Source organism: Hippichthys cyanospilos, chromosome 17, assembly GCF_059441005.1.
Source record: "Hippichthys cyanospilos isolate Australia breed blue-spotted pipefish chromosome 17, RoL_Hcya_1.0, whole genome shotgun sequence".
Lineage (NCBI taxonomy): Eukaryota > Metazoa > Chordata > Actinopteri > Syngnathiformes > Syngnathidae > Hippichthys > Hippichthys cyanospilos.
Window position 1 is genome coordinate 4209989 of NC_142385.1, and position 15064 is coordinate 4225052.

The following is a 15064-nucleotide window of genomic DNA, read 5'->3' on the forward strand; positions in this document are numbered from 1 at the left end:
GATGACTGACCACGTTTCGTTTTATTCCAGGCGACCGATAAAGCCAGGAAAGTGGAGATCTGCACCCGTGCTTATCAGCTTTTGGTTAACAAAATTGGGTTTAATCCCAATGACATTATCTTTGACCCTAATATCCTGACAATTGGTACTGGCATGGAGGAACACAACGACTACGCTGTCAATTTCATCTGGGCCACAAAAATTATTAAGGTATTACACACTCAAGACTCAAACAAGATCTCTTTTTCAGCATATTTTACTGTATGTCTTGGACCACCGTAGAATCATTCATAATACCATTAATTTCAGATTATTTCAGAACCTTTTCCTCACAATTTGAGCCCTTTAGTTTTATAGTCAAGTGCGGCATAGCTGCAGTTTTTTTGTTGTTGTGGTTCTTTTTGTTTTTGTTTTTTTATATTCTAGCCACCAGGGGGAATTCACCAGAAAAGCAAATGTGTGCAACTGTTCAAGATGTCAATTTATGGAACAACTATTAAATAGAACTGAAAAGGAAGAAACAGTTTAAAAAATGTAGTGTTAAAAGTATAACAAAAATTGAAATAAATTAAAAAAAAAATTCCACATACCATATTCCTGCATAAATATCTGGTGTTACCGCCTATGTTTGTGTGCTTAATTTTTGTTGCTGAAAGTGTGGTTTATCCTCCAAAATTTACAGTACATAAAGATACAATTTCACATAACATGTATCTCCAGTGCACTGAATGATGATGTAGTCTTAATGAACACTGGCAGGTATGTCAGGCCAGGATATTTGTACTTAATTCCAAGTGGGTGGATGTTTTTGCCTCAAGAAAATAATTTTTTGTCACTTAGCAATTCTTCTGAATTAACTTCCACAGATTGGGAAGGTATCTCTGTAATGTTTATCTTTTTCGAACGAAGATGCTGGTCACTTACTTGTGTGTTAGAAATTATTGCCTTGTTGAAATCTCAAAGGACTTTCTTCGTCGACATACTTGACACTATATAATGATGCAATTGCCACTTTGCTTCGTTATTTTCACAATGTACAGTGGTTTGATTGCAATGTCTGATGGTCATTTGGCAAAAATACCGGCTCTGCAGCCAAAACAGGTTCATTTGAGGTTCTGTTTTTTTGTTTTAATGTGAGTTTCTAAACTGTCTTCAAAGTGTCATTGTTATCGCATATGTGACTTGAACTAAAACAACTAAACAGAATTTATCTGTTACATGGGGTCATATGTCATAGTTTAATGCAGTATAGCCAAATGTGGTAATAAGTTGTAGATTGTGTATTCTTTGTGCCTCGTTAGATTAACAAATTAAATATATTGTGTATATTTGTGTATTGTATGTGTGTAGGAGACATTACCAAGAGCCAGGGTGAGTGGAGGTCTCTCCAACCTGTCTTTCTCATTCAGGGGTATGGAGGCCATCCGAGAAGCTATGCATGGAGCATTTCTCTATCATGCTATCAAGGTAAATTCCAGTCAACCAACATGATTGAACAGCAGTACATCAGACGTTTTCAAAACATTCCTTGCCGAAATACAAAATACTTCACAGAATTCACGTTATACGGGGGTTTTCCAGTCCCCATGAACCATAAAAAACGAGGCAACACTGATTCGGTTCTGTTAACAGTCTTTTCGAGAGGGCTTGGACTCTTTCTCTCTTTCGCTTTGCCCACAGTCAGAGATGCAGAGTAGTTGTGTCCTCTGTTTGACAGGCCTTGACTGTTGTTTGCGCTTATCCGCCAAATAGCAGTTCAGAGTACTCACCCTTTTTGGAGTCTTTGAAGGGTGTGCTTGAGAGCGCACTCCTCTAGAGACTCCCTTGTTCTACTGGGGAACTTCATTGGTTCCGTGGGGATTGACAGTGAATCCTGCAGGGCTGTCATTGGGAATGGCCCCCTCAATCAGACCAACTTTTTGGTCATGTCGTCGGTTTTGGACACTCTGGTAACAAGAGTGGCGGTGGTGTGTTGACTCCGATGGTGGGTAGGATGCTGTTCCAACCTGGCAGGCTCAAGCGTTGGGAGCATATGCTATTGACATAGAATACAAAATCAGGATTTGGGGTGGGTATGTGAGAGGTCTGGATGGGGAACACACCTAGTGGAGTTCAGCTACACAAGAATGAGGCTCGCCATCCCAAGGAAGAGGAAGGAGGGTCTGGGTTCAAAGTAGAGCAGTTTTTGACAAAAATATTGGGAGCACACAAAAAGATGGTGTGATATCTCAATCAACGGGCAGCAGAGAGCTGGGAAGAATGCTGCTCTTGGATAATGGAAGCAACGGAATGAAGTGTGAAAGACAAAATAGAATGAGAGAAGAAAACCTGATCTCGGGAAGAGTAGACTGCCAGTTCACAGGCTGCCATAGCTCGAAGACATTGTGGGAGTCAATAGGGTCCAAAACCTGGGTAAGGTTTCCATGAGGTCGAAGCAGTAACACAGTAGTGTAATATATTACTCACACAAAAATAGTAAGATTGTTTTTGTTACAAATGAGTAATGCATTGTATTACAATGCATTTTTAGCCTGAATGTGGCATCCCCCCAGGGGTATGAGTAACTTTGAGCATTCCACTTTATGGAAATCTATCAATAATATCACAATCAAGTTAAAAGTCTCTTGAATAATTATTCATTCATTTGTCTGTTGGTCACAGATGACTCACAAATAAACAAAGAAAAAAATCAGTTTGTCAGTTTGTCACAGACACACAAAAAAACTTAATTCACAAGAGTATGTATAATTTTGAGGACAAGTATATATGCAAAAGTAGTGTAATGTAGTGTAACTGCCTGAGGTACACTAATCAGTGGCGTCAACACACCATTTGACAAAAGGTCACACATCACCACCACAGTGTTGGATGAAAGTAAGGGCTCTGTATGTCAACACACACACTGCACGAGATGTTGCAAGTACTTTGCAAATGAGAGACAAAGCCACCAACTGTAAATGGAATGGTAATTAATTCATCCCTGAACTACTTTATCTGATGATCGAGGAATTTCAAGGCCTGTGGGTTTAGAATAAATGACAATGTCCAATTGAATCATAAAATCTCTGCCCAGCAGATTGACTGCACAATGAGATGATATCAGAAAATAATGTTTCAGGGTTGAGGGTTGGCTTCATGGATGCACTCAGGTTCTGATGCAAGCCCTCACTGAATGACATTTTCAATATTGCTTCAAAGTGGCCTTCTTGTCCCGTTCCCAGACAGCTGGCTCTTCGCTTCCAATGTGAGTTTCCTCCACCAAGCAAGTGATGGTAGAAGTTGGTGACAGTTTCGTTGGCACTGTCAAATATGGGATAGGTCAACTCTCACTTTGAAGTTGTCCTTCTTGTTCCCATCGATGTTCCAGTCCGACAGTCCGATCTCTGGGATCCCTGAGATGCAACAGAATAATGTGAGATGCAACAGAATAATTTGTGCGATTCCCCATCAGTCGGTTGACAAGCACGACTGAAAGCCTCCAGCGTTAGCTGACCTCCTCAGCTCCGAGGTGCCCAATCTTTAGCTGGCTTACGCAGTTCAGTCTCCATGTTGGGCAAGATTAAGACCTGAGTTCCGTTTGGTCTGGGGTAGTGCTTTGTAATCTAATGTATAGGTGACTGACCAAATTGTAGGCCTGATCTGTTGTGGGGAAAGGAGTTCAGCATAGTTGCTGAGCCATTGGGTGGCGCTAATGTGGAAGTAAGGTAGTGGTGGGGCTGAAATGCTTCTCAGCGCAGCGGGATGCCCTTTATCATAAAGATTGCAGGTCTTGATGGGTGTCAACATTTTTTAAGAAGACTCGGATCCAGAGGAGGAACAGCGGGGGAAAAATATTTTGTTGAAAATGTAATGTACTTGCCAATAAAGAATTTATTTACAAGTTGGAAGGTGTATGACATTTTTATTTAGTAATTAGTCATTAGTGGTGTGTCTTAATTCTTCATATTTTCACAGGATGGAATGGATATGGGAATAGTGAATGCTGGGAATCTGCCTGTGTATGATGATATTGATAAAGAGCTGCTTCTACTGTGTGAAAACCTGATATGGAACAAAGATATTGATGCTACGGAGAAACTTCTGGCTTATGCACAAGTAAATTCACTCAGAAAATATAAATATTGCTGTTTCCTTGATTTTGGGTCTTATTGTGTTGTTGTTACTCATTTTGACAGAACAATGTGAAGGGAGGGAAAAAGGTTGTGCAAACGGACAAGTGGAGAGAAAAAATTGTAGAAGAAAGGCTAGCGTATGCCCTCATCAAGGTAAGGCTTCTGTCTGTCTCGACCATCCCGTTTAATCACAGTGCATTCAATCCATCCATTCATAATGAGGGTTGCAGGTGTGCTGGAGTCTATACCTGCTATCTTTGGACAGTAGGTGGGGTACACCCTGAAAAGGTTGCCAACGAACTGCAGGGCATACAAAGATGAACAACCTTTCGCACTCAAAACACACCTTTGGATCACAATTAGAAATTACAAATCGAATATCCAATAAATAGAATATCCCTGTATGTTTTTGAAATTTGTATGGAAAATGGAGTACCCTTAGAAAACCTATACTAGGACGATGAAAATGTCAAGCTGATGGCGCATGACGAGTTCTAACCACCGACGTCAGCTTGGTATACATATACAGTATATATACAGGTTTTGTCAAATTCACCCAATCCCAGATAATGTCCATCACACTCCACTTTATCAACGTCACGACTACAAATGTGGTTCACGATAAAACTAAATAAAAGATCAGAAAATCAAATATAGTACTGTACTCTCTAGACTAAAGATACAGATCGATGACACTCCCTGAATCTTTATTTCTCCGTGAGCTATCAATTGTTAGTTTACCATGCTCTTAATGTAATGCTTGCTTAATGCAAGACTCAACTGAAACTTGGGTCAAACGTATGCTTTGATGCTAGAAATATAAGTGATAGCGAACTTATTCTTGTTTTTTTTTTTTATAGCAAGTTTGCCATATTTTGTTAAATCAGTTGTCATGGTTATAAAGTCCTGTCATACTTCCAAGCAAATGACATTCTCTGTTGAGTGTAATAGGGTTCTTTTTTTTCTTTCTAGTTTTCAGTTTATTTATTTTGATAGTGACCACTTAAAAAAAAAAAAAAAAGTACAGATCGTGCCTCAGCGCGTTTGTGTTTTTTTTTTTGTTGGTGTTTTTATTTTGTTTTGTATTTTTCTGGACATTACTGCTGCTTAGCCAGCTATGTTTTTGTTTGTTTATTTTTTATACAAGTTTTTGTTTGCATTTATGTAAGAGTGCTCGTCTCGCTCACTTTGTTTCGTCACTCATTGTCCTCCCATATCACCTCCTTCATCTACTTTTTTTTTTCGTAAATGTCTTCTTAACATATACTTGCAGCCATAATGGTTATGGTTAAAGGCTTACTTGTTGTGCATATTAAACATTAGAAGCTTATTTCTCAAAACTGACCGATTAAGAACTTGGGTTGTATGTAATACACCCAATGTGTTTACAATTTCTGAGGCCTCGTTAAACGATAAGTCCAGGTAATGTTATTCAACTTGAGAACTATAATCTTTATAGAGCAGATAGAGGATCTCAAGCACGTGTTGTTACCTATGTCTCAAATAAATTGTCGTCACGTATTATTTTTTCAAATGGAAGGCCTGTTCACTTTGAATGCCTTCGTTTTTAAAATTTGTTTCAACGAAAACAAAATGATCACTCTTTGTCATATTTCTAGACACCCTAATGCTCCTGCTGAGTCTACTTAATGTATCCTGTCCACTATCAATTCACTTGGCCACACTAATGAAATGATCATCTTGAGTGACTTCAGCAATAACTGGCTCACTCGCTTATGCTCCGGAGACCAAAATCTCTTTGGCAGTGCAAATTTTACTCAAAACTCATAACAGAACCCACTAGAACTGATCCTTCTCACAAAACAAAATCTCTGCTGGACTGGATTCTTGTTAATCATCCAGACAGAATTAAAAATTCTGGTGTTCATGACACATGATTGTGTTATGTATGATCTGCTTAACTGGTTCACACCAAAATATAAACGGCTCTTTCAATGGCTGTGGTTTATCTTAAAATGTTGTTTCCTTAATTGTCCTTTCTATTTGCAATATTTTAATCCTCACAATATGAAATAAAACCTAAGAAATTGCAACTCTTTCTTGAAATGTTCACATCCTGTACCTAAGAAGGAAATTGGTCGACATGCCTTCTGCTACAAAGCTCCATTTGATTGGATTAGTCTGCCAGATTGTATTAAATCTGTTAACTCCTTTAATTCATTTAAGTCACCTATTTTAACTTATATTAACCCATTGTGTATCTGCCTGTTTCCCAAGAGACAATTGCATTTCACAGCCTGTATGTAGCTGATTTGTCAACTCATCTTTTTTTTTCCGTTATTTACCTACTTACTTTTCTCTTGCAAGCTTTTAGTTCTGTTTGACATATTCTGTGGAGTATTACGTCTGTAAATGTTTGGATGGGGGAGAATTGGGTAACTGTTAGCTGAGATGTGTTGTATGTGTTGTTTTTTTGTGATGGTTAGTGTTTTCTCAAAGAGTTGATCCAAAATAAATAAAATAAATGAAGGTGCCGAAGCTATGGACTGGCCTGCCCATTCCCCAGACCTAAATCCAATTGGGCACATTTGGGATGCCATTTCTCGCTCCATCCACCAATGCTGCGTTGCAGTACAGACTCTCCAAAAATTGGCGTATGCTTTAGTTAAGGTCTGGCAGTGCCTACCTCAGGGGACCATCCGCCAACTCACCACAAGCATGCAGGCATTGTAGGCTGCTCAGCCACACACAATACTGAGCTTCATTTTGACTTGTTTTAAGAACATTACATCAAATTTGAATCCACCTGCAGTGTGTTTTCCAATCCTTTTTCTTTTTGTTTGACTCCAAATCCAGGCCACAGTTTGTTAATTTGATTTCCATTGATGAGTTTTGTGTGGTGTTGTTGTCAGCACATTTTACTTTAAGAACAAAGTATTTAATGAGAATATTCCATTCAGACCTAGGTTTGCCTTATTTTAGTGTTACCTTTACTTTTTTTTTTCAAGATATATTCTTTAATAATACTTGGTCCATGGTTACTGATTTCAGGGAATAGAAACATATGTGATACAGGATGTGGACGAATGTCGGACAAATGTTGATCGTTACACCCGCCCCCTTCACATAATTGAGGGTCCTTTAATGAATGGCATGAAGGTGGTTGGAGATCTGTTTGGTGCTGGCAAGATGTTCCTGCCACAGGTAAGAGAACCCACTGCTACCTTTACGCTTCGACTTTTGTTCAGATGTTTAGCTTTTTTGCATAGAATTGCTTTCAGAAGCTCTCATCATGTAAAGGACACCAGACCTTCAATTGAGATATCGTTGTCAAACTTAATAAGAACAGTAAAATCCTATACATTTGACAGCTGCTTTGTAGTTTCAGTTACTAAACATGTCCAACACATGTGACAACTGCTTTGCAGTTTCAAATACATAATTAGAATTTGGAATGTATTGTATTTCTACCCATGTTTACATTGTGCGTCAATATATTTTGTTGTATTTCTTCACCAAATTTCCTTCACCCTTACAGTGCTTATGTTTATGTTTTGGATAAATTAGTTTTTTCACAGTTCCTTTTCTAATCAGTGGGACTACAAAGGATAAGGAACTGGCTTGTCACATTTTGGCTTTTTTTTTTCTCTTTTGCCACAGGCAAAGCGTATAACCATGCACCCCCCCCCCCCCCCCCCCCACACACACACACACACTCACACACACGCACACACACGCTTTTTTTTTAACAGAAAGTGGAGTTGTATGTATGACACACAATTACGTACTTCTTGTAACGTTCAATCAAGACAATGTCTGTCTGAAGGGCAACATAGTAACATTGGCTTTAATGAGTTTGTAATGCAATCCAATAGTACACAGTTCTAAGTTCTAGAGACGTACAGTATGAATTTTCTTTACAATTAGAGCAGTGCTCCTAGCTTAATAGCTACCCTACAAGCAATTGAAAAGTGAATTTCAAAAATGGTCCCTTGAGGAGTTGATGACTGATTTACAGACCACTTTTACATAAGAACAACTTACTGTACATTACAAATGACTGATTGTTAGCTGAATTTGTTCATAAGTTCTTTGTAAAAAAAAAAAAAAAAAAAAAAGCCAAGAAAAAAATTAACTCCATATTTTTGCAGGTCATTAAATCAGCTCGTGTTATGAAGAAGGCAGTGGGCCATCTCATTCCTTTTATGGAAGAAGAGAGAAAAGAGATGATGTCTTTGTCTGGGTCAACTGAAGACATGGTTTGTATTTGGGATATTATGATCCACTGTGTAGTCATCAAGCTCAATCTAGGACAAAATATTTGAATTGATAAAGGATTGATTTGAATCGGAACTAGTCTGATACGATCATCAACTTGACATTGGGAGACATAATGACATAAGTGTCTATGTCATATTTATCCTACTTACTGCTTCATGTTTAAGAATCACAGGAAAAGTAGTCCTACTAACCCATCTCAGACAAACAAGATGAGTATTTCCAATGTTTATGACATGTGAACTGCCTGAAGTTCTCAGCAAACCTCTAATAGCTGCAATAATCAAGCAACAAAAGCTGGATAATGGTGAATGCATTGGCTTTTTTACAGCTGTTGCCTTTTGTTTGATCTTCTTAGTATTTTTTTAAGCGGTTCAACACTGTATCATGTAAATTTTAATAAAGTCCAGTACCAATATCAATATGACACTTTTTCAACAATTTTCATACATTAAAACATCTGCTGCTCCTGAACTCAGGATGTCCAAAACAAACAAAAAGCCTAAAAGAGACAACAAAATCCAAATGCTGCAGTGCTCCACTTTTATGTTTATGTTGTTTATTTCGTCCCTTTGGCCCTGTCCCTTTCAAATTGTCTCTCCTTCAATCTAATTTTAGAAGTCAGTCTCTACATGTCTGGTAAAGTCTCCATTACCTTCTTCAGGTTTCTTAGCGTTGGCACTTTAATTATTAGACATTTTTTAGTGAGAGAATTTTTAGCAGCAAGAATTTTAATTAAGCGACGGTCCTCTTAACAGTTTCTCGTATATAACCAAGATACAACAAATGAATATCTCATCCTAGACATTCCATTTGACTAAACCTATTTCCCTCCCCAATTTCAATTGTTAGCAAATTCCATACAAAAAGGATCATATTTGGGTTTTTAAAAACCTGAATAAGACCCCAGAGTTACCCAATAATCGCTACTTAGGAGTCCTCTTTCAGCAGACATTTAAACTTTCAACATTGGGAACAAAAACACAAACAAAAATAACTCATTCAGACCAACTACAGTAGTAGTACTTTTTTTTTTTTCATCAGTCATCTGAGTTTCAACAAAACTTGATATACTATTTTTCAGAATTTGACTCAACCATGCTACAGTTTATTGCACTGGGCAATAAATTATTACATTATTTTTTCTACAGTATGTGACCATTGCATGTCCTCAGTCCTGAGGGCTATGAGTACACCTGGTTAGGAAACGCTGTTTTACGCAGAACACTCAAATAGTGGTTCAGTGAATAATGTTGTTTTTAGATTTCAGTATCAGGCAAACTACATCCATGTATTATAAGCAACTTTTAGAGTGTGAAAATAAAATCGTCTCTATAAAGGATCGGTATTGCCTAGTCCTCAAGGCTTTACTACTGGTATCGGATGTGACCGTGATCAAGCCATCCCAAGCTAGTGTCTACTAAGTAATTTTATAAATGAAATTAAATAATGTGCATCTCGTAGATACAGTGGATGTATAGTTGCGTGCCCTTTACTGTCATTTTTGTTTTAAAATATTATTTAACAGAACTTGAGAACTTAACATGGTTTCATAATAAAAAGTTGTGGTTTCACTTAAAAGCTTGCCAAAGTTTATGAATGTAATTTCTTTCTTTTCACTGTCATATTTCCAATTTTTCCCTCTTCTTTTTTTTTTTCTCTGCAGAATCCTTATCAAGGCACTGTCATTCTAGCTACAGTCAAGGGTGATGTCCATGACATTGGCAAGAACATTGTAGGAGTGGTCCTGGGTTGCAATAATTTTAGGTAAAGGGGGATATGACAATTAAAATTATTTAAAATAATTTGCTTAACTATGACAGGGTTGAATGTGTCTCATCCCATATTATTGTTATTAAGACCCTAGCAGCGAACCTAGCACTGAAATGTCTGTATTGTTTTTGTAGATTCTTCCTTTTATTATTAATTTCTGCGCAATGAATCACATTTTTAAGGGTCTAAATATGCACTAAACTCACCAAATTTTGCACACTCATCCAGCCTGGTGAAATGCATTTATAAGTTTTGGACTTTGAAGTCGTCATGCACGATTACGCTTCTGTGGAAATCTAAATACAAAGGACAATACTTGTTTTCTTTTGCTTTTTCACTCAGCTATCAATTGTTGATTTTGAGTGTTTTTTTTCAATTCCTCATTTATAAAACTGAAAGTTGAAAACACAAAGGGATCATTGCATTGGCACAACACCTGTTCCAGGGGCGGTACAGGGCAAGACTCAATGACATAACCATTTGAGGAACCATTTGCTTTCTCACATTGGGTGGAGATGGTGCAGAGAGAGCGGTAATGAACAGAAATACTCAGAGAAGAGTGATTGTAGGGGAAAACATTTGGTGATTAATTAACATTTTGTCAAGATTAAAAGTTAGGGTTTTTTTTGTTTGTTTTTTGTAGCATTTTACATGCCTTTTAACAGATGAGAAATCGTCTAAGTCTGCCACATCCAGTCAGTTCTCTTGTCTGTCATCCTGTATTCCATTCAGTCAGCCTAACCTGCACCAGAAGCAACCAATTACTCTCATTGAATATAAGCCTGCCTACCCTGCTCTCCAGTGACAAATTGTCTTCTCTATGCCAAGTTTTCCCGCACACCTTCTCGGACTGAGTATACGGTTGAAGACCCAGCTTTCCCCTTATAACCCGAATTCCTGCTTGCCAGTATGAAGATTCTGCTTGTGCCAAATTGGATTGTTTACTTTAGACCAGTGCAGGGAAAACTACGGCCTGCGACCCAGATCCGGTCCGTTGTTCTTTTAATCCGGCCCGCCTAAAATGGTACAGAATGAAAGTTTCATGTGAAAGATTGCATTCATTTAATTATGACTTGTAATGACAGTTTTTTTCAACATCAGGTGGCACAACTTGAATGAGAGAAAGTGTGAGAGCTTTTTTGAATTATCGCTCTTCTACTGATCAGATCAGAATCCATCTGCAGCAATGTCACAGAAGAGTCAGCAGTGAGTGCCTGGTCTTGTGATTGTAGACAACAGAAAAGACAACGGGAGGCTTCTCACCTGTGGGCACATCACATAACTGCAATCGTTGATTGACACATCAGAACCACTACTGACCGGGCATCAATGCAAGGAATTGCCCCTGAGACCAAGCAGCTTGGTGGTTCCGCATTGAGGCCAGTGATTGCCCAACTCTGTTTCTATTGCGGGATAGGGGGACATTTGATTTCAAATTGCCCAGCAAAAGCCAAGGCCTACCCACATATGATGGGGTACAACAATTGAGCTAGTTGATCAGCTGGGTCTTAAAAGTGCACCCTTACCTAAAAAGTCTCTTTCCTTGCCCTGCCCGAACCTTGAATGGGTAATTTACTTACAATTATTTAGCTCAAGGAATGATCATTCAGAGCAAAACACTAACTTAAAATTGTCTAAATACTCTGATTTCATCCTCTCAACAATAAGTTTCTCATGACTTCATGAAAGCACAATTTCTTTTTAATCACAAAACAATAGCAAACAACAATAACAGTAAACTGCAAAAAAAAAAAAAAATTGTAAACACTAATACAAAAAAATCTGAATATTTGATTTAATCGATGGAATAATCGATAGTCTACTCCAGGGATATCAAACCCTGACCTCAAAGGCCGCTAACCTATATGTTGTCTAGCTTTCTTTCTCCGACACACCTGATTCAAATGATCAGCTCATCAGAAAGCTCAGCAAAAGCCTGATAGCAATCCTGGTGTGTCGGGGAAAGAAATCTGGAAAACATGCAGGAGAGCGGCCCTCAAGGACCGACTTTGGACGCCCCTGGTCTATTCTTAAAAAAAAAAAAAAAAAATCCTAGATTAAAGGACATTACCTAATCTTACCATGCAAAGTGTAATGTTCTATTATGGGTTAATGTTGGCTTTTCTTTTTTTTTGTTTTGTTAGTTTTGTTCAAGTTGTGGGTTTGTCAGTTGCTCCTATTTGTTTTCCCTCGCGTCTGTCCTCCTTAGCATGATTTGTTTCCACCTGTCTGTGTACTTGCCCTCCTCGTGTCATCCAATCAGATTCCTCTGCCTTTTGTTCCTCTCCAGCTGTTTCGTGTTTCGTTGTTAAGTGCAAAGTCTATTTAAGTCCCCAGTTTGCGTTCAGTTAGTTGTCGGGTCATTGTCAATGTCTAGGTCTCATGTAGTCGCGTGTTTTATTCCCAAGAAATTCTTTGCCTCAAGAAATTCTTTGCTGTCTTGTGAGTTTGTTTTCTGTTTCAAGTTTTTTTTTGTTACTTTGAATCCTGAGTTGCTCATGTTAGGCCTAGCCCCTAAGTGTAAATAAATCCTTCTTCTCTGGCTTCCCTGCATTTTTGGGTCCACCTTCCCACACCTCCCACCAACATGCACCGAGATCATGACACAAAGAATCGTGATAGAATATTTGGTTGTTAGTCTTTGAGCAGGCAACAAATTCCTACATATATACAGGTGTTTGGGTTCAAACAAACTCATCTGTATTTTATTATTGTGCATGCTTTTTTTTTTCAGGGTGGTTGACTTAGGTGTGATGGTTCCCTGTGATAAAATTCTAAGAGAGGCTATCCAACAAAAAGCAGGTATTCATGAACAAATGTATACGTTTCACCATATGTTCCGAATTCATCCTATCTTTTTTTTGAGATCTATCTCTGTCCCAAAAAATAAATAGTATAGATTTGCTCTTTATTCATTTTCATTTATTAATTTTCAGTTTGTTTGTTTTAAGGTGTCCTTTTCAGCATCCTTATTTTGTATGATAGTTCACTAGGGCTTTTTGTGCTGGAACAATTTACAAATTTGATGCACTCCCTCAATTGCAGTTTGCATTTAAATTGATCATTGTGATAAGCTTTTAGATTTGATAATTGCATCAAGCATGAGAGCCATGCCATCAATTTCATTTCTGAACATTGTTGTCACAGTTAAGGCATGTCAAAAAATAATCCATCTACCATTTTGATTGTTGCAGATATTATTGGTTTGTCCGGTTTGATCACCCCATCTTTAGATGAGATGATATATGTGGCTAAAGAAATGGAGAGACTGGGAATGGCGACACCTTTGCTGATAGGAGGAGCCACAACGTCAAAGTAATACAAACACTCAGTCTGATTTGTCCAGTTTCTCTTTTATTGGCCTAATTGGTATTAGCATGCTTCTGGTTTAATAGAACTCACACCGCAGTGAAGATTGCCCCGTGTTACACCTCTCCTGTTATCCATGTTTTGGATGCCTCTCGAAGTGTGGTAGTGGTAAGTATGTCAACTGAAACACAACCTTAGAGTAGCTGACAGACCCTTGCTAGTATGCAAGAACTACAAAGTACTACTGTTCTGTTGTACAAATCCTTAGCCAGTCCATAATTTTCAGTTGGGGGATTTCAGATACTGCACATAAAGTGCCTGTTAATATAGGTGATGTAATACAGTACACATCTGCGGATCAGGTCCACATAATTAGATTCTTCAAATTTTTGTGCCAGTGCTCTCAACTTTTAGATGACTGCTCAAGAGAGGACTACTTTGAAGACCTAAAAGAGGAATACGAAGAGATAAGACATGAGCATTACAACTCTTTGAAGGTATGGCAAAGCAACATTATGTCTAAAGTTGTGTACTGGTAGTATGGTACACATATGGACATGATTTGTCATATAATTGGAGTAATATTACATTGCACGGATAACATTTTGATACGGCGTTACTAGTGTCCCCTTTTTAATAAATTAATTATTTTCCAGGATTGTCGTTATCTGTCTTTGGCCCAGGCTAGAGAAAAAGCTCTAAATATTGACTGGGTATCGGCATCTAAGCCAGGTAAGTTTTCTTTGAATATTTTTGTATTTTTATCTGTTTGTACCCATTCTACACATTCAATGGGAAAGACATAATGGCTGCATACATTGTCTCAGGGTTTGTACAATGGTGCCTTGAGATAAGACTTCAATTTGTTCAGTGATTATGCCCATAATCCAAGGCAATCTTCTCATATTTTCCCAAGAAAGTGACTGGAAATGCCATTAATCTGTTTTCACATTAATCAGTTCTCAGTAGTTCTGACCCTATTCGATACATAAAAAAAAGAAAAAATAAATAAACTCATCTTTATTTACATAGCACTTTAAGACAAACACCGCTACACACAAAGTGCTATAACATAGAGCAAAAATAATCACGACAGAGTAAAAACAATGAATTAGTACCATAAACTCAATACGCACCACTAAACACTAAGACAGTACCGAGTTTTCATGCCAGTCAGAAGTCAAAGAATAGATATGTGATGTGTTTTCACAAAACCATGTATACTATATGTCATTGTCATGAGTTCTGAGTTATTGAGAAAATCGCACATTTTTTACACACTCATTTTGGGATTTCTACAAAAACAATCCTCCTAAAGTCTTAACTTTCATTTCGTAGCAGCCAACACATTTATATGTAATCAAAATGTATGTGCATTGCTTCTAAGGTCTTTTTATTCAAGGAGCTAGTTATAGAGTGTCTCGGTCAAGCTGTCAAAAAATAGGGCAGATTTGACAAATGAGTCAAATCGATTCACATTTACTACAATATAAACAATTTAAAACACACTAAATACAAAAATCCTGTCGGCGTCTGTACTACGCGCTGTTTTGACACCGGTGCTTTACAGTGACAGAGAATTTACCTCTGATTTCATTGGTCTAAGTAAACAGGGTCCTGAGCGAACTGCG

The 15064-nt window shown here is 37.9% G+C and overlaps 1 protein-coding gene across 1 annotated transcript in view; it reads left to right on the forward strand.

Moving 5' to 3' along the window:
- mtr (5-methyltetrahydrofolate-homocysteine methyltransferase) overlaps positions 1 to 15064 on the forward strand; it is a 43326-nt gene that overhangs the window by 21020 nt on the left and 7242 nt on the right. The window contains exons 16-27 of the mRNA XM_088438746.1: positions 31 to 210; positions 1351 to 1467; positions 3955 to 4095; positions 4176 to 4265; positions 7125 to 7277; positions 8225 to 8332; positions 10018 to 10118; positions 12859 to 12926; positions 13319 to 13439; positions 13520 to 13601; positions 13832 to 13930; positions 14090 to 14165. Of these exons, the coding sequence (XP_088294872.1) occupies positions 31 to 210; positions 1351 to 1467; positions 3955 to 4095; positions 4176 to 4265; positions 7125 to 7277; positions 8225 to 8332; positions 10018 to 10118; positions 12859 to 12926; positions 13319 to 13439; positions 13520 to 13601; positions 13832 to 13930; positions 14090 to 14165 (1336 nt within the window). The remainder of the gene's footprint in view (positions 1 to 30; positions 211 to 1350; positions 1468 to 3954; positions 4096 to 4175; positions 4266 to 7124; positions 7278 to 8224; positions 8333 to 10017; positions 10119 to 12858; positions 12927 to 13318; positions 13440 to 13519; positions 13602 to 13831; positions 13931 to 14089; positions 14166 to 15064) is intronic.